This window comes from Anastrepha obliqua, unplaced genomic scaffold (assembly GCF_027943255.1).
Source record: "Anastrepha obliqua isolate idAnaObli1 unplaced genomic scaffold, idAnaObli1_1.0 ptg000005lb, whole genome shotgun sequence".
In the NCBI taxonomy this organism is placed as follows: Eukaryota; Metazoa; Arthropoda; class Insecta; order Diptera; family Tephritidae; genus Anastrepha; species Anastrepha obliqua.
The window spans coordinates 490468-515843 of record NW_026562177.1 but is presented as its reverse complement, the minus strand read 5'-3'; the positions used below and the strand labels follow the sequence as shown (position 1 = coordinate 515843).

Sequence of the window (25376 nt, the reverse complement as noted above, 5' to 3'; positions counted from 1 at the left end):
AAGAAAAAGCACTGCCTACCTTGTGGCGCTACTTTGTTGGTGCAAACTTGTAGGAAATATATTTTCCTTGTGGGTGCTAATTTCTAGTGAGAAAAAGCACTGCATACCTTGTGGCGCTTGTTTGTTGGTGCAAACTTGTAGGAAATATATTTTCCTTGTGGGTGCGAATTTCTAGTGAGAAAAGGCACTGCATATCTTGTGGCGCTTGGTTGTTGGTGCAAACTTGTAGGAAATATATATTTCCTTGTGGTTGCTAATTTCTAGTCAGAAATAACACTGCCCACATTTTGGTGCTTATTTCCGTTTCCTATCTAGTGCTTGTGCGTTCGTTGAGAACCTACATATACCAGTGATATCGTCTGAACCTTTGGAGGAGATTGTCTTCAAAAACCCTTACAATGGTTCATCTGCCAATTACACGCCAATGAACTACCGCTTAGACATTTGTTTGAATACATTGATGGCTCTACGTCTGAAAGCTTTAACGGTGAAATAGAGAAAAAATTTAAGGATTGTGAAAAGCTTTCTTTCGTCAATTATAAACCAATTATATTCACACTACCAGATATATCTAGTGAAAAAGATTTAAGTACGGATCAAAAATACCTATTTCATATTTGTAGTGCTATTATAAGTGCACATTGCAACGACAGCTTAAAAAAGAAAAACCCAAAAAAAATTGTTCATTCCAGGTGGCTTACTATAGCGAATAGAATAAATAAATTTATATTTTTCCAGTAATATAGAAAAGGTCTTCATTTACTCCTTTTGCATATTAAATATAATATATTTTTAAATATCACGGTAATCGTTCTTAAGGAGTAAACTCCAGTCGCGTGTCGGAGCTGACACACACACCTTTTTTTTTGTTTTACGTTAAGGTCACTCGCATTATTTTGAACACAACTGTAGTTATTTTTAATTTCTTGTGTTTAACTTTTAGATAATTAACATGTAACGAAATATTTAGAAGAAACAGCTTATCCAGGTCAGTCTAGAAATGAAGGCGATAGGAAATCTGGCTGAGACTTTTGACACATCGTCAAGTTGCCGGGAGAGGATGAAGCAGATACACAAAACTAATGCGAAGTTGGACAATCCAATCGTAAATGATGATTATTAACAAAATTACACCACTACTTTTGCAGAATTCGGCGTGATTTAAACGGTAATAATACAATTCAGCATGTAAAGCAAGATACTGAAAATGAAATTAAAAACCTTTACTTACCATTTGAAAAAGTAAAAAATTTATAATTTAAAATTTTGAAAAAAAAATTTTATTTGAAAAAAAAATCGTTCGGAAAAATAAATCATTTGAGAAAAAAGTTTTTTGAAAAATAAAATTTTTGAAAAAATAAGTTTTGGAAAAAAAATTAAAAAAAGTAGTTTTTTGAAAAAAAAAATTGTTCGGAAAAATAAATCATTTGAAAAAAAAGTTTTTTGAGAAAAAAAATTTTTTGACAAAATAAGTTTTGGAAAAAAAAAATTAAAAAAAAAATAGTTCTTTGAAAAAAAAAGTTTTTGGAAAAAAAATTTGTAAATTAAAAAAAAAACAAATTTGTACAGCTGTTGGACTAAACCATTAAGTTACTTGTCTCAAATAGTAAAAAATTTATAAACTTTTTTGAAAAAAAAAATTTTTGGAAAAAAAGAATTTGTGAACCAAAAAAACAAAATTGTAAAACTGCAGGACTAAAAAATAAAGTTACTTGTCTCAAACAGTAAAAAATTTATACTTTTTTGAAATAAAAATTTTTGAAAAAAAAAGTTTTTTGAAAAAAAAAGTTTTTTGAGAAGAATTTATAAATTTTTTTGAAAAAAAAAATTAAAAAAAAAAATTTGTGGAAAAAAAAGTTTTTTGAAAAAAAAAAGTTTTTTGGGGTTAAAAGCTTTTTGAAAAAAAAAATTTTTAAATTTTTTGAAAAAAAAAAATTTTAAAAAAAAGTTGTGGAAAAAAAAGTTTTTTGAAAAAAAAAGTTTTTTGCGGTTAAAAGTTTTTTGAAAAAAAAAATTTATAAATTTTTTTGAAAAAAAAAATTGTGAAACTGTAAAACTAAAAAATGAAGTAACTTGTCTTAAACAGTAATTACACATTTTCGTAGATTTCAATATAAAAAATTTTTCCTTTGAGGCCAAGAAAAGAACATCAGGAAATTTGATTTTTTTCAGCCATTAACACTTGGTGGTGGATATACCACTGTATGTGGCATATATGTATACTTTCCGATCATAGCTGAAAAGCTTTGAAACTGAGGCTATGTAATATTTTGTCTCCCAACGTTTTGTAATTTTTGTTAAGAGGTGAGCCAATAAGCGACAAAGATCAAAAAATTGAGCTGACTTTTTTCAGGAATGCTTGCCTTTTAAACATCTCTTTGAAACTAAATTAATTTGGTGTGCTAATTAGTTAGGGTTATATTGTATATATCTCCTATAAATAATAATAATAATAATAATAAATTATTTTGTTAACTGAGGCATGTCATTTGGAAAAATATCTGGCCTCAAAAAAATTTAGTGGGCGAAAAAATGTAAACGTGAATGTGAATGAGTCACACTCGAAATCAAAGTTTTATTCACGGCTGACTTGCAAAATCCAGGTAAAAATTTCAATTAATTTATTTTAATAAATTACAAAATGAAAATTGTATATCCAAATTGGAACGTCCCCTGCCAGTGCATCTAAAATATTGTCAACTATCCACTATAGTCATTCAAATCATTCAAGTCATATACACTTGTGGCCAGATAATTAAGTTCCTTCATCTTCTTACAATATTCTAAATAACTTTTATTTTAATTTTTTTTCGTTAATTTTCGATAAAATTATAGATCACTAAAAACAAAAACCTTTGTACAAACAATTCATAATTTCATGAAGAATTCAATTTTAAAAAAATATGAAGATTTAATTGCAATCAATAAAAATTGCCACTTTTTGATTAGAATTTACAGAAAATTAAACCTATTCAATTTTCCAAACATGCAACTTGTATTGAAAAAAACTCCTTCGTATGTAAAAAAAAATTAATATAAGACAATTTTTAAGTGACTTCAAATTTTCATACTTAAATTGAATGGGCTATAAAATGCATACGCAGAAATTTTCAAAAAATTCTGATTAAGGAGTTCAAAATTTTTATAAATTTATTACATTTTTGTGAATTTTTTATGAATTTTGGAACTTTGGTTTATAAGGTTTTTTTCTATAATAAACTATTTTTTTATAAAATAAAATTGCCCTACTGCCGCCCCTAACGCCATTTTGCACGTACTCCCTGTTGATCTTCAAGTTCAATCAATAGCCGTTGAGAACGCTACTAGGTTGAAGGAAGTTGGTCTCTAGAAGCAATCGTCTTATAGGACAAAGATAGTACCTGTAGAATTTTGGTCGTACAGATCTCTCTAGGGTTATCTTTCCAAGCAGGCGGAATTAGAAGGAAAGAAATATCTGCACGAACATAGCTAGCTCTGTTTTCACTGACGGATTCAACGGGATGGGGGTGTTCTGTAGACCAGCCAATAAAGTGCCGAAAACTAGTAGTGTTTTTCAAGCAAAGATCTTTGCAATCCTCCAGGCATGTAAAATTCTTAGGAATCGGTGTTGGGAGGGAGACATAAATATCTTTTTCGTTAGTCAAGCAGCGATCAAGGCCCTGTCGTTGCCACGTTGCACCTTTCCGCTGGTCCACTCTTGTAAGGAGGAAGTCAAACGTCTCATATGCACAGGAAACATTTCTCTTATTTGGCTTGTAGGGAATAGAAAAATAGAGAGAAATGAAGCTTGGAATTCCGTACAACCTGCATTGTAGAAGTGTGTAAATGAAATTGCCACAAGTGCCAAAATAAATTTTTTATTTACTCTTACTGAAATATTCTAGCTTACATTTCTTCAAACTCCAAATCAAATTTATTTTTAGCCACTTTTATATAGCTTCGTGCAGGTTTTTGGCACACGATTTTAAATCCATTTAATTTCTTTCTCCTATTTAATTTCTTTATACACTCCCCCATACATACATTTGAATATTTTTGTGCGTTCATGTATATGGAAGCATACTTTCTTAGCTGCTTTAGCTCCAAACATTTCGGCGGCAAATCCAGTTTTTACGACCTAAAAAATACTTTAAAATCCCGGCGTGCTCATAAAGTTCAGCAGAGAGATTGGACGAGTTGCCTCTACGCTTTTATTAGGACACCATAAAGCAGCAAAACATAATTCAATGTTGGCATGTCGGGGCGGTTGGCCAGCGAGGGCAAGTAGCCGTTGTGCCCAAAACTGTGGCATTCATTGCTCAATAGCGACACTTTCACACAACCTCACGCCTATTTTGGCGGTTGCAAATGCCGGAAGCGCCGGACGATTAGTCGCTATTTATAGGCCGCACTGTCGTCGCTTTATTGCCATGGCTACGCTACACGGCTTTGTCTCAGCAATGGCTTGCGTGTAAACGTCGTCATTCAATGAGGGATTACAAGCGGCTGATGGCGGATTGAGGACTGGCTAAATAACTGGGTATTAAATTAAAAATATTTCATTAAATTACTATGGCCGGTAATTGGGATTTGTGTAAGTGTGATTGTCGTAAGCAGTAGCAGCAGCAATGACACGACAACAACAATGGGGCACATACAACAACAAAAGTTTTACCTTTCATCAAAATTAAGCTTTGGTGTGCGGTTGTTTGGTGGCAACTTCACTAATAGCTGAGGTGGCGTACGTGGCGTATGAGTAACGGCCGGATAAGCGCAATTTTAGTGACTCGCGCGCGGAAGCGAATTTAATTATGTGTTTTGTGTAAAAAATGAGTTATAAAACACTATGAGAAAAGTTGTTGAGATGGTAATGAATGTCACCGAAAGCTTTTTGCAGCTATTTTAGGTTTAATGAAGTGATGCGCTCAGGTACAGCAATAAATATTTTCAAGTCTCCAACACTGGTATGCGATTGTAGGTAAGTGTTCAGAGTGGAGATGTGCTGTCCTCATAATTTATGAATATTTTAGATAGGAGTTATCAGTTTGATCTTCCACAAACTCAAAACATTAACAATTCCTTTTCATTTAATTAAACACCGGTATCAGGTGTTTTTTAAAGCTTGAGAACTTCAAATGTTAATACAAAATAGAAATATTGTGGGAATGAGTTTTTTTTCATTATAATCTGGTAGCTAATTTATGGCATTTTTTTATCGCCGAGGCTACGATTTGCTTGGTCCATTCGATCAGTCCAATATTTTGACTACTTTTTCAGAATAGTAAATCCAAATGAGCCCAATCAGTTAAAATGCGATAGAAACGATGATCATTCGGCTTCAATTATTGCATAAGCTCTATTTTATAGACACGTAAGCCAAGACCCTTACGTACAATTTTCCACATAGTCGAAGGAAAAGGGCCACAAAGTTGAGAATGACGACGAACCGACATCTCGGCATCATCTTGAAACTTCGCGCCACGGCAGCACTATTCTCTTCAGTACACACATATTTTAGTCTTGTTGTTGATTTTGTATCGAGGAGAGTAAAATTAGCGCGCAAACTGCACAAAACTGCACAAATTGCTTGCTCACTAGACCGATTACGTTGAACGTAAAATGAACTTCACGAACAGTTGTTTTTTTTTTAAATAAATTTTGACAACTTATAAGCGTTGTTCTGGTGCTAAATTTATGATGCCTTGAATACATGATGCCATAGTTAACGATATTGATATTTCTCAAGCAGCTAAAAAACACCCGATATAAAAAACCCTATCACCCGTATTGATATTTTTCATCATTTATTTACATTTAAAATTCTCCTTCTATTTCACACTATTACCGGCGCCCCCTTTTTATTTTAAATTTCATAAATTGTTTAGAAATTACTATTTTTTAAATTTAAAATAAAAACTTATCAAGACTAATTTTACGAGTCTAGGAAAAACTATTTTCTTCGTGGTTCATGAAATTCCCACTGTTTTAACTTCTATTTATTTATTAATCCTCTCATGCCCGATGTTGCATATACGCAACATTGTGTTTCCGAGCCTCTAACTCCCGTTATTTTCTAGTTATTGTTTTGAATTTTCTTTTAAATTATAATCTACTGTGTTGAAAAAGCAAACAGCAAGTTGTTTGGCAGTCAGCTGTACAAACTTTCAGTCTTTAGCTATATTTGTGAGCGAGAAGTTGAAAAATTGATTTTGCGAAAAAACGGTGTTCTAAAAAAGTGGAAAAAATTATAAAAATAATTATTTCATCCTGAAACCAACATTACTACATAAATATAGAAAGGTAAGAGAGTATTTAGAAAAAAACCCTAGATGAAAATATTATTTAGTTTCTCTGTAATAATTTTGTTATTTTCGTGTTGCGTATATGCAACATTAGTCTATTGTGGTAATTTTCGAAAAATATAATTTATTTCAGTATACACTTTCTAAGATGCGCCCAAAAGGTCTGACTCAAGCTGAGGTTGAAAGAATTGCCAACTTTGATTGGGATGATTCGGCTGACGATGAAATTTAAGAAGAAGAAGATCAAAATATGGAGGAAATTAAAGAGGAAACATTGAAAATTTAGATAACAGAGCTGAAAATGTGGAAGTCGGTTTGATTGACCAAATTATTGGAAGCAAAGATGTTGAAGATTTGAATGAAAATGAAGTCATTGCACAGGAGGTAATGGAAAAAATTGATTTCAATAGTTTGAAGTGGAGTAGTGCTGAGTTTATGGAATGTGAGACCACCTGAAAAAGTAAATTATGCAGCAATGCGGTGAAAAAACCCATGGAATATTTTTAAAATATGTGAGGAAACGAATTTATATGCCATGCAATCAAAGGGAATACAATTGAAATGTACTGTGCCTGAAATGAAAAGGTTTGTTGGCATACTTCTTTACCTTGCTGTTGTAAAAATACCTACCTATCGAATGGTGTGGGCGTCCAATTTCAAATAAGCGGCAGTTATAAATGCACTGGCAAGAAACAGATTTGAAAAAATAAAACAATTTTTCCATTTGAATGATAATTTTAAACAGCCCCAGAAAGGAACGTTTAACTATGACAAGTTGTACAAAGTTCGGCCTATGTTGGACATCATAAAAAACAATTCAATGATATTTTACAGGAAGAATACCAAAGTATAGATGAGCAAATGATTGCATATAAAGGTAACTTATTATTTGTGAACATATGTAATACGTTTCCGAATAAAATTATTTTTGAGGTCAACATAATTTGAAGCATTATCTGCTATTGAAGCCCCACAAGTGGGGTCTCAGAATGTTTACGAGAGCTGGTGTATCCGGAATTATATTATATATGATTTTAGTCTGCACATTGGAGAAGGAACGTGCAAGACTTATGGCCTGGGAATATCATCAGATATCGTGCTATTTTTATCATCCAATATGCCAGTAAACCAAAATTTCAAACTGTTTTTTCACAATTGCTTTTCTTCAATAAGCTTGATACTGGCATACTCGCCGTTGGTACAATTCGAAGCAACCGATTGGAAAATTATGATCTAAGCAGTGAGAAAATCCTTCAAAAGCGAGGACATGGATCAAGCGATTTCAAATATGAAGCAACGCACGACTTGATTGCTTGGCGTTGGTGTGATAATAAGAGCGTACAACTGGTTTAAAATTATGTAGGCAAGAATTCCACGGCTGGATGCAACAGATGGTGTCACAAAGAGAAGAAATTTATAACTATACCTCGTCCAGGTATAGTTGAATGTTACAACAAACACATGGGAGGAGTTGAACTTGCAGACATGCTGCTTGAATTGTACAAAATCAACCACCGCTCAAATAAATGGTACATGCGTGTAGTATACTGGTGCACAAATACGAGTTTAGTAAAAAGTTGGTTGTTGTACCGCAGAGATATTTTAATTGGATGTTGTGCCCGAACTTTTGAACGCAAGTCAAACTACAGCTGCCGCCGAAAAGAGAGGTCGTCCATTATCACTCCTTTTGACAATAAATTCAGGAACTGCACCAACTTCCCCAACATCACCAGCTCCATCATCACCAGCTGCTTCTACAGGCTCTGAATCAAATCCCTATAAAAGAGCTTATGTTTAAGACCCACCAAAATCACTACGACTCGATGGTTATAATCATTGGCTGGAACGGGGAACAAGAGGCAGATGTAGAGTATGCACCACTGGGTTTCCAAGCTGTAAATGTAGCAAATGTAATGTGCACTTGTGTTCCAATCTCCAAAAAAACTGTTTCGTGTCTTATCATACATAAAATATAAATTAACGGCATTTGAAAAACAAATAAACTTGTTTTTAAATATATACCACCATTGCGCAATGCATATACGCAACATCTTGTAGCTCTTGAACCAGGACACCTGGACCTTGAAATTCTAAACAGTTAATATTGATGTCAATTCTATCTTATATATCTACTCAAACAAATTTTAATTCGGGCATCTCAAATATTTGTTCTGATTTCAAAAATAACTCTAATTCTACTGATTTCATTCATGACAATTTGATTTTCTCATGACAATTAATAAATCGTACAAAAAATCTATGTTCAGTTGCTCATGGCGGCAAAGTAGCTTGTAAGGAGAACAAAGCCGCAGCTCTCGAATTTGGTGGGTGCCTTTACTAGGCATTGTCACTTAGGTATCCATGCGGTGAGACTTGGGATTGCTTCAAGTTCTTTCCGCACGAGCTGTCCGAAGGATGAGGTAGAATTATCTTAGCATCTTCTTTTCAGCTAGTCTGCATCTCTGACATCTGGGCTCTCACTTTTTGCTACATTCACAAATAATCACACTACTGGTGAATTTGATCAGCAGCTTCAAGCGGTTCACGCAAATGTAATTAGCTATCCTCCAATTCTCGGTAGTCTAGTGTAAGTGTACTAGCCTGCCACCGGAGAGGTTGTAGGTTCGAATCCCACCTAAAGCAACAACAAAGGAAAACACAGAGTTACACATTGCATCAGTGGCGCCAGCAAGAGGAAACGGGCGACCGCGGTAATAGCGCAGACACACGAAATTTAGTAAAGTTTTCAACCATCACCTCTTATACCAGCGATGAAGCTTTAGCTTTCTTGGTGTCTAATAGACTGTATCTTTCTATAAGATCTGGTGCAATAGAAAGAGGAATTGATCTATATCCTTCTTACCATAAAATTCTCGAAGCTAAGAAAAGGTGTTACCCTGACCAGATTACAGTAAGCGAACATAGTGCAGAAATTCAGTTGCAATCACTGCTCGACCATTTATCAAAACGTTTAGTTGAAACTGCAGAGTCTGCTTTGATCACCCTTCCTTCCGAATGTATCCCAATTTGATTTTAATTGTTAAGTGGGGCTTTGACGGTAGTTCGGGCCATTCGGCTTATAAACAGAGATCAATTGAAATTTTTTATGACCAAAACCTCTTCATAACTTCACTAGTACCTATAGAATTGTACACAAATATGTCTAATACAACAGAGAAAATAATCGTTTGGAAAAATGATCGCCCCTCATCTTCCCGAATTTGCGTGCCTATTAGACTTCAGTTCATAAAAGAGAGTTCGATAGTTTCTTTGAAAGAAAGGGATTGGGTACAAAGTCAAATAGATAATTTAACACCAAGTAAAATTAAACTTAACGAATTAAATATATCAATTTCGCATAAAATCCTACTCACCATGGTAGATGGCAAAGTAAGCAATGCTCTTACTCACACATCATCATCTCAAAAATGCTATGTATGTATGTGGGTCAACGCCAATAATGATGAACAAAATCGAAGAATCAATTCTAAAGGAAACCGATCCATCTACATTTCAGCTTGGCTTGTCCACTTTACATGCATGGATAAGATTTTTCGAATGTTTACTACACATATCATATCGATTAGAGTTCAAAAAATGGCAGGCTAGAAGTCTAGAAGAAAAAAATAGTTTAAAAAAAATAAAGCAGCATTCAAAAGTCGAATGGGATTATTGGTGGATATTCCTAAAACGGTTGGTAGTGGAACGACAAATGATGGGAACACGGCTCGCAGGTTTTTTAATGACCCTGAAGTATCATCAGAAAATACTGGAATTGATATTCATTTAATCAAGCGGTTTGCCACTATTTTACAAGCATTATCGTCTGGTCTTGATATTAATATTGAAGCATTTCAAAAATATGCCCTTGATTCTGCTAAACTATTTGTCCAACTATATGATTGGTATTACATGCCGGCTTCCGGGCACAAAATATTAATTCATGGGAGTTTAATTATTAAACATGCTTTGCTGCCTATGGGCCAACTCTTCGAAGAGGCTCAGGAAGCACGCAATAATGATTTGAAAAATTTTAGACAAAACAATACACGAAAAATTTCGAGAACTGACACAATGACAGATTTATTAAATGCTTTGCTTTGTTCATCAGAAGTAGTTATAATATCAAAAACTAAGGTTCCGAAAAACAAGCCAAAACCATTTTCAAAAAAGGTTCTTGCGCTTTTAAATTTGAAAATTGATCCAGCCTCAGAAAACAGCTCATCAGAAACCGAGGATTCTGAAAAACAAAAAAACAACTAAATATCCAAAAAAAATTTAAAAACTAAAACAAAAAAAAAATTTAAAAATTAAAAATAAAAAAAAAAAAATTAAAAATTAAAATAAAAAAAATTTAAAAATTAAAAAAAAAAATAAAAAAAAATCTAAAAACAAAAAAAAATGAGGAGAGAATAACCTTACCGTAAATATCCACGTGGTACTCTCTGGGGTCGTGAAAAATGTAAAAATGAACTCACCAACTAATTACGGAAGTAAAAATGTATTTATAGTATTCAATGAATTTAAAATTTGCTAAAACTAAGGTCAGATTCGTCACCACTGATCCTTAGAACCCCTAAATATATATTTTCAGCTTAATTAAATGAGTTTTTGAATTTTGTCCGCCAACGCCTTCTGGTCGGGCCACTATGCATCTGTGTGATCCTTCTGTTATAAAAATGTGAAACACAGATGGCGCTCCAAGCAGTAAGAAAGCGTTGCTCCTAAGCAACGACAGGTTGGCATTCCCCTTACTTAGGACTGGTAGCGGCAGGCTAATCCTCTACCCTGTCAGAAATCAAATCGATTAACGAATCCAACGCAAGACTAGTCTTGTCGAGGGCCTATGCTTCCGAGAGGAGTAAGCAAGGAAAAAAAGAATCTTCTAATCCAAAGACTCTTTTTTCTAATTCCCCTGGTTGGTTCTTTTCACTCTGTTTTTCTCTGTACGGCATTACAATGGACGAATTTTTTGGATTCGTCGTCCAAATGGGCCCTTCTCGTGGACACTCATTTATTATCAAACCCAACCTGCTCAAGGTGTGCTCGAGAGTTTTTAAAGCATTGACGCTTTTCCTTTTTCTCACAGAGGATATAAGTTCTCAATAAGTGATTACAGGTGTAAATAATTGGCGCGTACACCTTTTTTGAGTGTTTGGCCGAGCTCCTCCTCCTATTTGTGATGTGCGTCTTGATGTTGTTCCAAACATGGAGAGAGCAACAGTTTCAAGCGAACTCCGAACGACAGATGCACTCGGAGGCTTACCATTGCCTGCCGAGGGGTGACCGCTATTGGAAAAATGTTTTCTTCATTTTGGTGTTTCACCGAAATTCGAACCTACGTTCTCTCTACGGCGGCTGAATAGCGATTGTGAAATACAAATTAATACCGAAACTCAACTGATTGACGTTGGGCATAAACAGTTAGTTGCTTGTGTTTACTCATGGCTTCTTCAGCATTTTCGGAAACTAATCCATAAAAAATCTTTAATTTCAAGTTTCATAAAAAACAATTAGCTTTTATAGAGAACCCAAATACTGACGGTAGCAGCGAGTGAAATTTGTGGCAAAGATATGAAGAGCAACAAAGGTTGGAGTGCCTGCAACACACATCACTGTATACAATATCCTTAGGAGATAAATTAGTTTTGTGTAAAACACAAAATAGAATATCTAATGAAAGCTATCCTTTCAATACAACCACTTACTTCGGTTGAAAGGAAAATCGACAGTTAATTAATGCTAAAACTCCAATAAGGAATTGCAAAACATCGACGTATGAGTGCATTCATTGACGTACCCACACACACACGCACACGCATACTTGCAATGATGCTTTCAGCACAGTTTGTGTTAATTAATGCAAAGCATATTATCTTAATGCATATATGTACAGGAGTATGTATGTATGTGAGTAGCAATTTGAATTTCTTTTGTTCATGTAGAAATGTGATTTCAATTTGCAGCAATTGCGGTTGAACGCAATTTGCATTTTATATCTTTGCACTCTACACTCCTATGAATATGTGTACCTTCATATGCCTTGGCACTCAAGAACTCCTTTATGCAATCGTGTGCACAAATTACACTTGCCGCATAAATACGTATATTTATGCATATACCTTGGGATCTCATTTCTCACGCTCCACATTTCGACAGCTGCAGCACGCCCACTCACATGCACTGGCATCAATTAGTTACAAATTATACAACACTTGGCGGTAATCGAAAGATAGTACCAAGGGCAAGAAAGGAGACAAACACATTGAGGGCATGCTACACTTAGTGGTAGTACTGCAATCATCCGTTATGTGGTAACAGTATATGTTAAGGAAATAAAATTCACATTTGTGTACTTGCGCCCATGTGTGTGTGTGTGGGTGTGCTTTAGAAATACACAAGATGCAACTTGTTTATGTATAATCCTACACAACTGGTTGATAAAAAATTCACACTTGCTGAGCTTTCGGTAATATATTGCATTTCTGATATGAGTTCGAACACATTTGCTATAAATAAAATCAATACCTAATTACGGATGGAATGAGCGGATGGTTTATTTCTTACTGTGCATTGAGTAGATATTAGAAATTGAAATTGAAATTTGAATAGGTTGAGCTAAGGAGCACCAAGAGATTTCAGGCTAAAAAGCCCATTGTATTAGAGCTCTGGAAAGAGGGTAGATAGTCAGGGAGGATATGGGGAAAAGTATCAAGGAAAGGTTAGGTTAGGCTAGGTTAGCTTGGTTGGCAATAAGCCACGAAGAGACCTTTTGGTCCCTAGCTATACCAGATGGAGACCGACCTCTATGAATACCTAAAGTAGACATCATGTAGGATGTCAGCGCTTTTGGCGAATCTAAGCAGAGCTGGGAGATCCGCTTTTGAGACGTCCTCCGGACCCTCAAACAGTGGGGCTCCCAGGCATCTTTGTCGCGGGCGGACAAACGCACAGAAGGTGTTCTAAAGTTTCCTCAACATCTTCTCTGCATTTCCTGCATTTGTCCGCGTTAGCAATCCCTGTCTTGTACGCTTGTGCAGCCAATAGATTATGACCTGTTAGCATACCTATGATAGTTCTGCGGTCCTTTCGCAAGAGCGCAAGTACGAATTTAGTCAGTTTTTTTTGGCGTTAGTGCTATGCATAACTTTTGCTGTTTTGCATGTGGTCAGATTAGTCCACCTAGCTTCCACCCGCTTTTTCATGTAGGCGTCCATTTCATTGTATATTTCGTGAAGCGGTTTTGGTATGTCGTTCTCTTGCTCAAAACGTAGTCTAACAGTACTTTTTGCTATCTCATCTACTATTTCGTTCCCCATAATGCCTTTGTGACCAGGTACCTAATAGATATGCAACCTACTGTTTGCGGCTACCTTTCTATTGCCTCCCTGCTCCGTCGAACATTTTTGGACTTAATACAATATGAGCTGATTGCTTTTATTGCTGCTTGGCTATCCATGTATCACGTTTATATTAATTGTTGAGTTCTTTCTTGTTCTAGTGTAAGTTAGCTCCGCGGCTTTCCCCACAACAAAAACTTCCGCTTGGAAAATACAGCTGTGGTCTGGCAGCTTGATAGGCTGCCTTATCCCTAGTTTTGAGCAGTAAATACCCGCTCCCACTCCGTCTAAAGTTTTTGAGCCGTCTGTATAGATGTGAAAAGTTCTATGGCCAGACTTCATGCCTTTGTGCCATCCCTCCTCTTCAATTGTGGTGCGAAACCTTCTCTCCCAATTAAAGTACGGAGTCATGTAGTCCGTGCAACCTGAGCTCCACTTTCCTATTGAGCTGTGACCGAAAGTTCTACAGGTGAGTATTCCAGCAGCCACTAGCCTCCTCGCGAATTTCGCTGCCAGGTTTTCCGCCATAAGGTCAATAGGTGGCATGCTGAGTATCAGGGAAGATCTAGAAAAGAACAGAGACAGAGATAGTTAATCCTGTAGGAATTTTGCAGATTATTTGGTAAGTCTGTATATATATATACCGACCATAAAGACCATAATAATACCGACCATCAACCGAACGTTTTTCCTTCTAAGTTTTAGTAGAAACTTTGACAGTTTTCTGTTCGGAATTGTCACAAAGAACTTTGCAGGTTTGCAGCGTTCTAGACCGGACCATCGCTCTTTATGTAGATTGCATTTATAATCGCTGATCCAATTCATGATTCCTGCAGAACTGATTCCGATTATTGGCTCTGGTCCTTGTGGGGGAAGCGCTGATCCACGGTTGGCCAATTCATCGGCAGTTTCGTTTCCTTGAACACCGGAGTCTCCCGGAACCCATGTAAGTACAAGCCTGTTTTGTCTTGCGACAGAATTAAGCTTCTTCTTACATTCTTGAACAATCTTTGAGGTTTGCTTCGCGTTCTCCAGGGCCTTCAATGCAGCCTGACTATCACTGAAAACTCTAGTTTGTTTCCCGCTCCATCTCCTCTCGATTATCCATTCGGCTACTTTCAGGATGGCAAAAACTTCCGTTTGGAAAACATTGACTCACGCAAAAGAAATCTGACATAAAATTTCCTTCCAAATGAGACTGTGGGTATCAGGTCGTCTTTAGGTGTCAAAAACAGTGGATACTGCTGGGATAGCAACTTAAAGATTTCTCTGTGTCCCGAAGCTCCATCTTCGTGCCAGAAACCATATTTATGGAGTCTACACATTGCTTTTATTGCTTCCTGTTGTATCTTAAGATCCAGGGGGAGCAAATCAAGCATTTAGGGCATCACCAGAGGTTATACTCATGGCACCCGTTATGCGTAAACATACACTTCTTTGCAACCTGTATAGCTCTCGGATTTTGGACTTAGCCATGCTCCGTCGCCACCATCCGTAGGACCACAGCAGGTTTCAGACCCCAGGTTTTACCAAAGGCTCTGCGCCATTGCTGAAAAATTAACGCGCGTTTCACCTTCAGTCAGCTTCTTATCCAAAATTACTCCTAGATATTTAACTTCATCGGAAATACCAAGTGTCACACCTTTTAGTGTTAGCAGACTGAGTTCATCCAATTTCCGTTTTGTTGTGAACAAGACTATGGTGGTTTTGTTCGGATGGACGGAAAGACCTTGCCTCATGCGCAAGTCATCGATTTTGTCCAGAATCATCTGCACTGTAGTGCAAAGCCATCCTTCGGATTTATCCGATGTTAGCGCACAGACGTTCTCCGCATATGCTTGGGCATGGGAAACGAGTTCCTGCATCCCCGCTAGTAGAGAGTTTATGACCAAGCACCACAACAGCAGAGAAAAAATACTCCCAGGGACATTCTTGCTAGGCCCTGACTGTGATTAGGTTAGGTTAGGTTAGCCTGGTTGGCAATAAGCCGCGCATAGACCTTTTGGTCCCTAGCGATACCAAATGGAAATCGACCTCTATGAATACCTGAAGTAGACATCATGTAGGATGTCAGCGCTTTTGGCGAATCTAAGTAGGGCTGGGGGCTCCGCTTTTGAGACGTCTTCCAGACCCTCAAACAGTGGGGCTCCCAGGCATTTTAGTCGCGTTTTTAATAATGCCGGACAAGCGCACAGAAGGTGTTCTAAAGTTTCCTCAACACCCTCTCTGCATTTCCTGCATTTGTCCGTGTTAGGAATCGCTATCTTGTAAGCATGTGCAGCCAATAGATTATGACCTGTTAGCATACCTATGATAGTTCTGCATTCCTTTCGCGAGAGCGTAAGTACGAATGGAGTCAGTTTTTTGTCGTTAGTTCTACACATGACTTTTGCTGTTTTGCATGTGGTCAAGTTAGTCCACCTAGCTTCCACTTGCCTTTTCATGTGGTCGTCCATTTCGTTGTATATTGTGTTTAGCGGTTTTTGTATGTCGTTCTCTTGTTCAAATGGTAGTCTCGCAGCACTTTTTGCTATCTCATCTACTATTTCGTTCCCCCTGACTGTGATTAGTTCGTCACTGTTCTCATCAGCGGTGGAGATATTAGAAGTTAGAGGAGATATTCCATAGAAATTGATACGAATTTATATTCCATTCGATTGGATATTTCTAAAAAAAATTGGCTTATACATAAAAAAATAAAGTGTAGCCCAAGCATTAGAATGGCATAGCCAAGCGGATGGAGTTTTGATAAGTATCCAGTAAAAAAAAAAACCAAATAAAAATAACAATCATTGATTCTCAAATACAAATAATGCCATTAAATTTTATTTCAAATCACAAAAAGTTACGTAGTTTTAACCAAGTTATATTTACCAATGCTTACTCTAGGTGATGTACAAATTTTTATAAATACTTAGCTCGTAATTTTTCTTGTTAATATTAATTTTATTAATTGTTAAATTGTTATAAACATGTAAATAACTTAATTCTAAGAAACTTTTAATTTTTAATAATTTTACTTAATTTTTTTATTTGTTGCCTGGCACCTTTTTATTAACCACTTGGGTGGCACTGGTGTGAAATATAAGCAGCAATGCCGCAGCTTAAAATTGAAAACACTACTTCGAAATGAATCAGCAGCCGCAAGGTTTTAAATTATATTGTTTCCTACAATTTTATATTTTTTATTACAAATATATTTAAAAAATAAATGAAGTAAATTGGTTTCAGTTTCTGTACTTTCTCATCAAAAGTTTCTCAAACATTCGGCATGGGAAAAAGTTTTCGCACTCGTCAAAGAGGTGCCGTTGCTGATACTACATAATTTTTTGTGCGCTCTAGTAAAATACTGGTGATTTAAGGGTGTATATATGAGGTCCCGATGGCAGTAGTTGACATTCGTTTGAAGCGTAAAGATCCTTTTTTATTTGACACCAAATAGTTTAGGTTCGTCCCAAAAGAACAGCATTTGCGGGAAGTCATGCTCCAGTATTACCTTTTAAAGAAAAGTGCAGCTGAAACGTGTCTTATATTGATCAACATTTATGGTAATCAGGCTCCGTCAAATACATCTTGTAAAGAGTGGTTTCGACGCTTCCAAAGTGACAATTTCGACGTGAGTGATAAAGATTGCGAAGAGGCAACGAAAAAATTCGAAAATACTCAACTACAGCAAATTTGATGAAGGCGCATGTCGAACCCTTGATGATATATCTAAAGAGTTGGATGTTGACAGATCAACCATCGGTAAACGTTTACATGCGATGGGAATGGTACAGAAAGCAGAAAGCAGATAACTGGGTGCCACATCAATTGAATGAGAGGGATATCGAAAGACGTTTGGTGACTTGTGAGATTATTCTTGTACGACAGAAAAGAAAAGGTTTTCTGCATCGCATCGTCACTGGTGATGAAAAATGGATCCTTTATGATAACCCTAGGCGTAGAAAAAGTGAGAGGCTGCTAAGTGAGCCAGGTCCATTGACAGCAATAAAAAATATTCATGCTGCAAAGATTGTGTTGTGCATCTGGTGGGATCAGAAGGGTGTCATCTATTATGAACTCCTTAAACCCTCTGACACCATCACTGATGATCGTTACCGACTGAAGCTAATGCGTAATGCATTTGAATCGAGCTTTCAAAGAAAAGCGACCGGAATGGGGAATGGGATGACCAACTGATTTTGCTGTATGACAACACCATGCCACACGTTGCTAAATCGTTCCAGAAATTTTAGAGGTACTGAATTCCGAAATCTTGCCCCTTCCGCCGTATTCCGCAGACATTGCAACTTCGGATTACCATCTGTTCCCATCAATGCAGTCAGCTCTTATTGCAGAGCAGTTCACTTCTTATAAGAGCATCGAAAACTGGTTCAACGAATGGATCGAATCAAAAGAACTCGAATTTTTCCTCAGAGGCATCCGTATGCTGCCTGAAAGATGGAGTAAAGTTGCAGCTTCCAATGGCACATGGTAGGTCGATAGGTTAGATGGCAAAAGTATCACAGGTACACTATAGGTAGCACTTACGAGCCATTTTGATACCATAATGTGGACCACTACCAGCGAAAAAATTTAGGGAAGAGAAAACCGTCTACAACCATTCGGTGCTATTGATGTAGTGAAGGAGAGAAAAGGGATGTAGGCTTAAGAATTTCTTTAAGCCATCCCCAAAGGGCATGCTAAGGAATCTCAAGCGCCTAGCCACCAGAGCCGGATATTTGCAGATAAAGTGTTCAAAAGTTCGCTTCTCTCCAGGATCCCCACAGCTTCTGCAATAGAGTTCTACTGTATTCTAAGTTTATCCGCATGAGTACCGATCACCCAGTGACCAGTGAACACCGCAATGAGTTTGGAAATTGAAGGGTGGGGAATTTCCATCACCAGTGAACACCGGAAAGTGTTTGGAAATTGAATGCCGGGAGATTTCCATCACCTTGAACTTTCTGTTTATATCCTATTGAGGCGATGGGGTTTTTGAAATAGCACACGATGAGATAGACCTCCATCTGTCTTGCGCTTTTTTGAGAAAGAAATTGTACAGTTGCCCTTTAACAACGGTCAAGGGAATACCAATGTCAGAGAAAGGGACAACTGAAACCAGTTCTGTCGTCCCTTTTTAGGCAAGTTCATCGGCCATTTCGTTTCCCTATATATTCCTGTGCCCAGGAACCTAGATAACGGAAATATATTCCGCACGTTCGAGATGTTTGCGTTCCACCTTACATGAGTTTACGGGAAGAGAGCTGCAATATAGCGACGACAAGGACTTGGTCGCCGCTTAACTCTCGGAAAAAATATTTACGTCTCCCTCCCAACAGCGATCCCTAAGCATTTTGCATGATTGCAGGATTGCGAAGACATCGGCTTGAAAAACACTGCACGTTTCCGGCAGTTTAAAGGAGACCAAAATATTGGCGGATTTAGAGAAAACCCCCGCTCCCACTCCAGATTCCATTTTGGATCTGTCAGTGAAAATAGAGGTATCTATATCCGTGCGAGAATCTCCCCTCTTTCCAATCTTGCCTGCTCGGAAAGATAGCCCTAACACAACCCTCAAATCCCAGTTTGCGAATGGAGAGGTCAGTGCGAAGTACAGAGAAGGAAGGGTAGATCTTCTTCAATGTGTTACTATGTCCTACAGGAAGTTGCCTCAGGAGGCCTATCTCCTTCAACCTAACAGCGCTCTGAGTAGCAATGGACTTAACTTTGCTGATCCACGGGAAGTAAGTGCAGAATAACATTGAGCGCAGCAGTGGGACATGTTCTACAAGCACCATTGATGCCCACACATGCAGTTCTCTGCACTCTCTCTAGTTTAGTGGTGTTGTAGCACTTCTGAAGAGCTACCCACCAAACTAGGCACCCATATGTCAAAACTGGCAGAACCACTAAGTTGTACATCGAAAGTATCGTACGAAACATGATTTGAGACCCCATTTTTTGCCGAACATAGATTTACAGGCTTAGAAGGCTATACTGGCTTAACTCGATTTTCTATGTTCAGCTTCCAGTGGAGCTTGGGGTCAAGTATTACACCGAGATGAGAGAGTAAGACACTGGTTGTTTAGTCTTGGAAGCTCAAAAGGTGGAGGCTTGTATTTTCTGGTGAATAGCATCAACTCCGTTTTGTCAGAGTTAACTCTGAGACGGCAACTGGCAGCCCAATTACTAAGTATAGCCAGCGGACCCCCCAAAATTTCAGCCATTACTGATGGGAAGGGTCCTGAGAACATTAGAACCAAGTCATCGGCATATGGTACCACCTTTACCCCTCCCATATTAAAGTGAGTTAAAGCTTCATCCATAGCTACTAGCCAAAGGAGAGGCGAGAGGACGCCGCCCTGCGGTGTGCCTCTATGTACGAACCTAGTGATTCTAGCTCCCCCTGCCACAGCATTTATTTCCCTACCACCCAGCAGGGACGAGATCCAGAGGTAGATAGGTCTTACTACCCCTGGCGTATTTAGAGCAGTGACAATTGACTCAGCCGTAACATTATTAAAGACGCCCTTTATGTCTATAAAGGCCGCCAGAGTGAATTGTTTTTCCTACAGAGATTTCTCTTCAGTCCCTACTACCTACCTTTCAGGTAAGCTTGTTGAGCTGAAGACGGCTTGGTTTCAAAGTGCTCACGAATGTGATAGTCGCTCACTCTTCGACCACCTTGAGAATGGCACATACTTCACTTAATTTTATGTATTATTTAATTGCTTAAATAATTCGTAACTTTGGCTAAGAAAGGACGGAAACTTATTCTCATACCCAATAAAAGTATATTTTGTAAAAAACAATGCAGTAGGTGTTCATATTTCATAATTTGCTGCCAATCAAAAGTTTTTTATTTACATATTTTGATTTTGTGCTGAAAAAAAAAACTTAAATCTAATTTTTGTGCTAATAATATTTTGATAAATTTCGGCCTGTAGAATTTGACTAACAATTTTTGTGTATAATTTTCCCATGAATGCGAATGTTGAGTGAGTGTTCGAGATATAATTAATTTGTTTGAGTTCCGAAAGAAGTGAGTTGACTACATTGCCTGTATCTCCAGTTGCCATTCAATAGAATTGTATGGCTTCCTATGCCCACAAGCTGTGAAATGCAATAAGTTTTTTCCGATTTGGAAAACCAGTTATGTGCTGATATAATCTCTTATTTGTAAACACAATTGTGAATACTTTATAACGAAATATAAAAACACGCTATAAAAAAATTAAATGGATTTGTCACTTTTACCTCCTCATTCTGTAAATAAACGTAGCTGACCGAAGCAGCTTTTTCTCAGTAATCCACAGCAAACAAAACCGCTCATGTCAAGCTGATCGATAGCTATGGAAAACCTAACAAAAAATAGTTTAATATTAATATCTTGTGCGTGTACTACCCAGCTTAACGCGAAGCTAAATGATAGGGTTGGTGGTTCAGTTATAAAACCTGAGCCTCCGTCTAAATACTTGAACATTGTAGCACCCGGACTGTCAGCAAATGGAGAAGGTCTCCTGATGGCTTAAAGATTTCGCCGCGATGCAATATTTACTATTTATTGAATGTTAAATGATTTGAAATACAGGGTCCGGCAATTGAAGTGTAACCAACTTCGGACCGCTCGCACTCATGCACGGGCATCAGAGAGTAATAGCGAAAAAACAAAATCAGTAATGGATTTCAAACAACCAGCGATTGTTCGTGAGCTCGAACACCTAAAAGTAAATAAAGTTTTTGTTTATCGCACCATTACTCGTTACAACGATACTGGTGGCATCACGAAACGTCATGGAGGTGGTCATCAAAATACTGCATCGTCACGTGAAATGGTTCAAAAAGTGAAGAAGCGATTTGAGCGAAATCTCCAACGAAGTGCCAATCAAATGGCGAAAGATCAGAAAATATCTGACCGTAGCATCCGCCGCATACTGAAAAATGATTTCTAAGTCAAGTCTTACAAGAACCAAAAGGCACAAGTCAGACTTGAAATAGCGAAGGAGTTGGCAGGAGGCAGCCCCCGCCACAGGTAATGGTTTGGGCCGCTGTGACCGCAGATGGGCGCTCTTCAATATTTTTTATCGAGGGAAATTATTTTGGAGGTTGCTTTTAACCCATGGCCAGACAAACATTTCGGTGGCAGGCCATGGACGTTTCAACAGGACTAGGCACCGTCTCACAAAGCTCGAGTGAACCAAGAATGGCTGAAAAACAACGTTCCGGATTTCATAACGTCCACACAATGACTCTCAAATTCACCAGACGCGAATTCGATGGATTATTCTCTTTGGGCCATTTTGGAGAGCAAAGACCAAACTAAAAGATTCCCCAGTCTCGAGACGCTGCAAAAAGCCACTGTTCGCGAGTGGGCCAAAATACCTGCACGTCACATTCGAGCAGCTTGTGATTCGTTGGTGATCATATCGAGCAAAAGTAAATTGATTCCTAATTTTGTATTATTTTCACACTTTTTTCGGAAAAAACAAATCCTGCAAACTAAATTTATGGTTTTTTAATTGGTTACATTTCGTGTGCCGGACCCTGTAGATGGGTTCCTGCTAACGTCACCGAAAATTGCGCCGTAATTTAGCTGCAAGGTCGAACTACCTTTGCCGGCAGGTGCTATCCATTTGTAAAGTAACCAGACAAATTTGGCCAAAGGTCAATGGCGACAAGTTTAAGTCGAAAATTTATCTCGAACGTGCTTCTATGTGAGAGAAGGAACCTCCTAAGAAACAATGGACAAACTTATCTAGTTGTGTTTCTACATTTGTATATCCATCGGGTAGAGCGGCAGCCAGGTAGGTTACCGCATGGCAGGCTTTTATTATATACAATTAGTTTTGAGTATTTGTAAATGCAAAAGTGTTGTTGCTTTTCTAATTCTATGTACTTTATCTGGTATTAAACAGAATATATACATCTATAAATAATTAATATTTAATTACACTAGCTTACTACCGAATTTCGTTTCATCTGACTTGTAAACTCATTACTATGAGCAAAGAGAGGAACAGATGCGGTCGTTGTAGGGCCATAGCACGCTCGTGTTGCATAGCTGCAGGGTGTTCACTCTTAATTACGTGCACGTAGACGCTATCGGAATCTGCAAATAAAATAAAAAATTATGGGCTACTGAAATATTAAATATAATAAATTTAAAAATCTATAGACATTGGTCTTGAAGCATAAGAGATATGCACTGCGTTAGAAAACTGTAGCACAGGGACTTAGTAACTAATTTTGACAATTTATTTGTTTCTGATTTAATATCAGGTTTGTCCATAAGTTGGTGCGTATTTTACCCACAATTTCACTTTTGTACGATTTTTGCATACAAAAAATTATTCGCGGAATATAACGGAACTATTTATATTTTCTTTAATATATTGTGCATTCAACAAGTGATTTTAATCGCGGATAGAAGCACGTGTTGTTAAAAAATAAAATGGAATCTTCGAACGCGGATAAGAGGCATGTTTTGTATTTTTTATAAAAGTGGTAAAAATGCAACAACTGCTGCTGCAGAAATAAACACTGTTCATGGAGAGAATATCGTGAGAGTAAGGATTTCGCAAAAGTGGAAACTGCGACGTGGAGGATGCCCGCGCGCTGGTCGTCCTGAAGTCTTTAACTCCGACGCCTTGCTCGAACTCGTGGAAGCTGAGCCAAATTTGACAGTCGATATGACAGCTCAGAGGTTAAATTCATCGCATGGAACAGTTCACAGGTACCTGGTTCAGTTGGGAAAGGTTTCAAAGCTGGGAAAATGGCTTAATGGGTTCCGCATAGACTTCCCGTCGCCAACTTTCATCAGAGAGTGAATGTGTTTCTCAGCAGCTGCAAGGGCTTGAAAATGAAAGTTTTTTGAACCGTATCGTTACTGGTGATGAAAAATGGGTGCTTTACCAAAAACCCTGTTCGCAAACGCCAATGGTTAGATAACGATTTTTTTTTTTTTTTTATTTCCATTATAAATTACGATCTGTTAATATTAGCAATAAGTAATTGGTGTTAGGGTTTGGAATTAAAATGTCTCTTCCCTTTAAGTTCCATTTCCGGTATCAGTCTCATCTCATGATTTTTGTGCTCTAATAGTCGCAAGATGTGCTTACTGCTGCTTCTTTTTACTGCTTCAGTGACAGTGTCTATGCCGAGGTCGCGGTGAATATCGTCATTTTTTATATACCAATTTGCGTTTGTGATGGCCCTTAGCATCTTAGATTGACTTCTCTGAATGATTTGTAGGTTTGATTTACTGGCAGTCCCCCAAATTTCATGTCGGTCTGATTATTCATTTGTATATCTTTTGTTTATTAAGTAAGTTTAGGGTTGATTGTTTTCCTAGTAGCCAGTAGAGTTGTCGGAATTTGTTTTTCATCTCGTTTCTCTTGTTTAGTATGTGTTTTTTCCATGTGAGTTTTGAGTCAATCGTTATGCCTAAGTATTTTGCACTTGAGTGTATTTTTATGTCTTCCCCGTTAATTTGGATTGGATATCTTGCAGATTTTCTCTTCGCGTATATTACATGTTGTGTTTTGTCTTTATTGACCTCGATGCCCCATTTTTCAAACCATTTTATTGTTGCTGATAGCGTATCTTGCAGTGTTTTTGTTGCTGCTTCTTCATTGTGGTTAGCTGACATTAAAACTGTGTCGTCTGCAAATGTAGCTATCATTGATCCTCGAGTAGTTGGCGTTGGTATATCTGCTGTGTATACTAAGTATAGTATGGGGCCCAGTACGCTTCCTTGAGGTACTCCAGCAGACGCCGTCAAGATAACAGAGCACTCATCGTCATATTTTATGAAGAAGTGTCTATCAGTCATGTAGCTTTTAAGGATATTAAATATGTTAAGTGGTAAAATGGTTTTTAGTTTATATAGAAGTCCTTTGTGCCATACTCTGTCAAAAGCTTTCGCGATGTCCAAATACACGGCAATGCAATATTTCTTCTTATCGAAGTCGTCTGTAATTTTGTTTACTACTCTGTGAATCTGTTGCACAGTTGAATGTTGTTTTCGGAAACCGAACTGGTGTGAGGGGATAACGTCTTTTTGTTTTAGAATCGGGGCAATTCTGTCAAGCAGTATTTTTTCAAACAATTTAGAGAGGATGGGCAGCAAGCTAATTGGTCTGTACGAGCTAGCAACAGTGGCGTTCTTGTTTGGCTTGGGGATCGCTATAACTTGTGCAACTTTCCATGCTTTTGGGAAGTATTGTAACCTAATTATTCCGTTGAAGAGGTCTCGTATGTATTTTATTATAGTATCGGGTAGTTCCTTTAGTATTTTCCCATTAATTTGGTCATATCCCGGTGTCTTTTTGTCCTTAAGTTTCTTTATATAATATTTGATTTCTTCTTTTGTCGTGTTTTGTATTGTGTGGTCTGCATTCTCAATTGTGTTCGGCAGATCAATGTCTTTATTATCCATGCTATTTGTAAATATTGTTTTATAGTGGTCAGCTAATGTTTCAGCCTTTTCTTTGCTTGTTCTAGCCCATGTGTTGGAGTTTGTTTTTATTGGAGGCTTGTGTATGGTTGTTTTAGTGAGTTTTTTAGTTGCTTTCCATAGGGAATAGTTGGTAGCTGTAGTTGTTTCGAGGCTGCTAAGGTACTTGTTCAGTTGGTTGTCATTATGTTCTTGGAGAATTTTTTTGAGTTCGTTTGATGATTTGTTTAGTTTAGCTTTATCGGCTGGGTGTTGGGAGCGTTGCCAGTCTTTCCTGAGTTTGCGTTTTTGTTTGATTTTGTCTAAAATAAAAGC

General features: G+C 37.4%; 1 protein-coding gene across 1 annotated transcript in view; it reads right to left on the bottom strand.

Annotated features, from left to right (window-relative positions):
- Positions 1-22581: 22581 nt before the first annotated feature.
- The window catches only part of LOC129251131 (hemicentin-1-like), a 40237-nt gene continuing 37442 nt past the window's right edge, over positions 22582-25376 (bottom strand). Inside the window, exon 5 of the mRNA XM_054890504.1 lies at positions 22582-22715. Coding sequence (XP_054746479.1) covers positions 22582-22715 — 134 coding nt within the window. The remainder of the gene's footprint in view (positions 22716-25376) is intronic.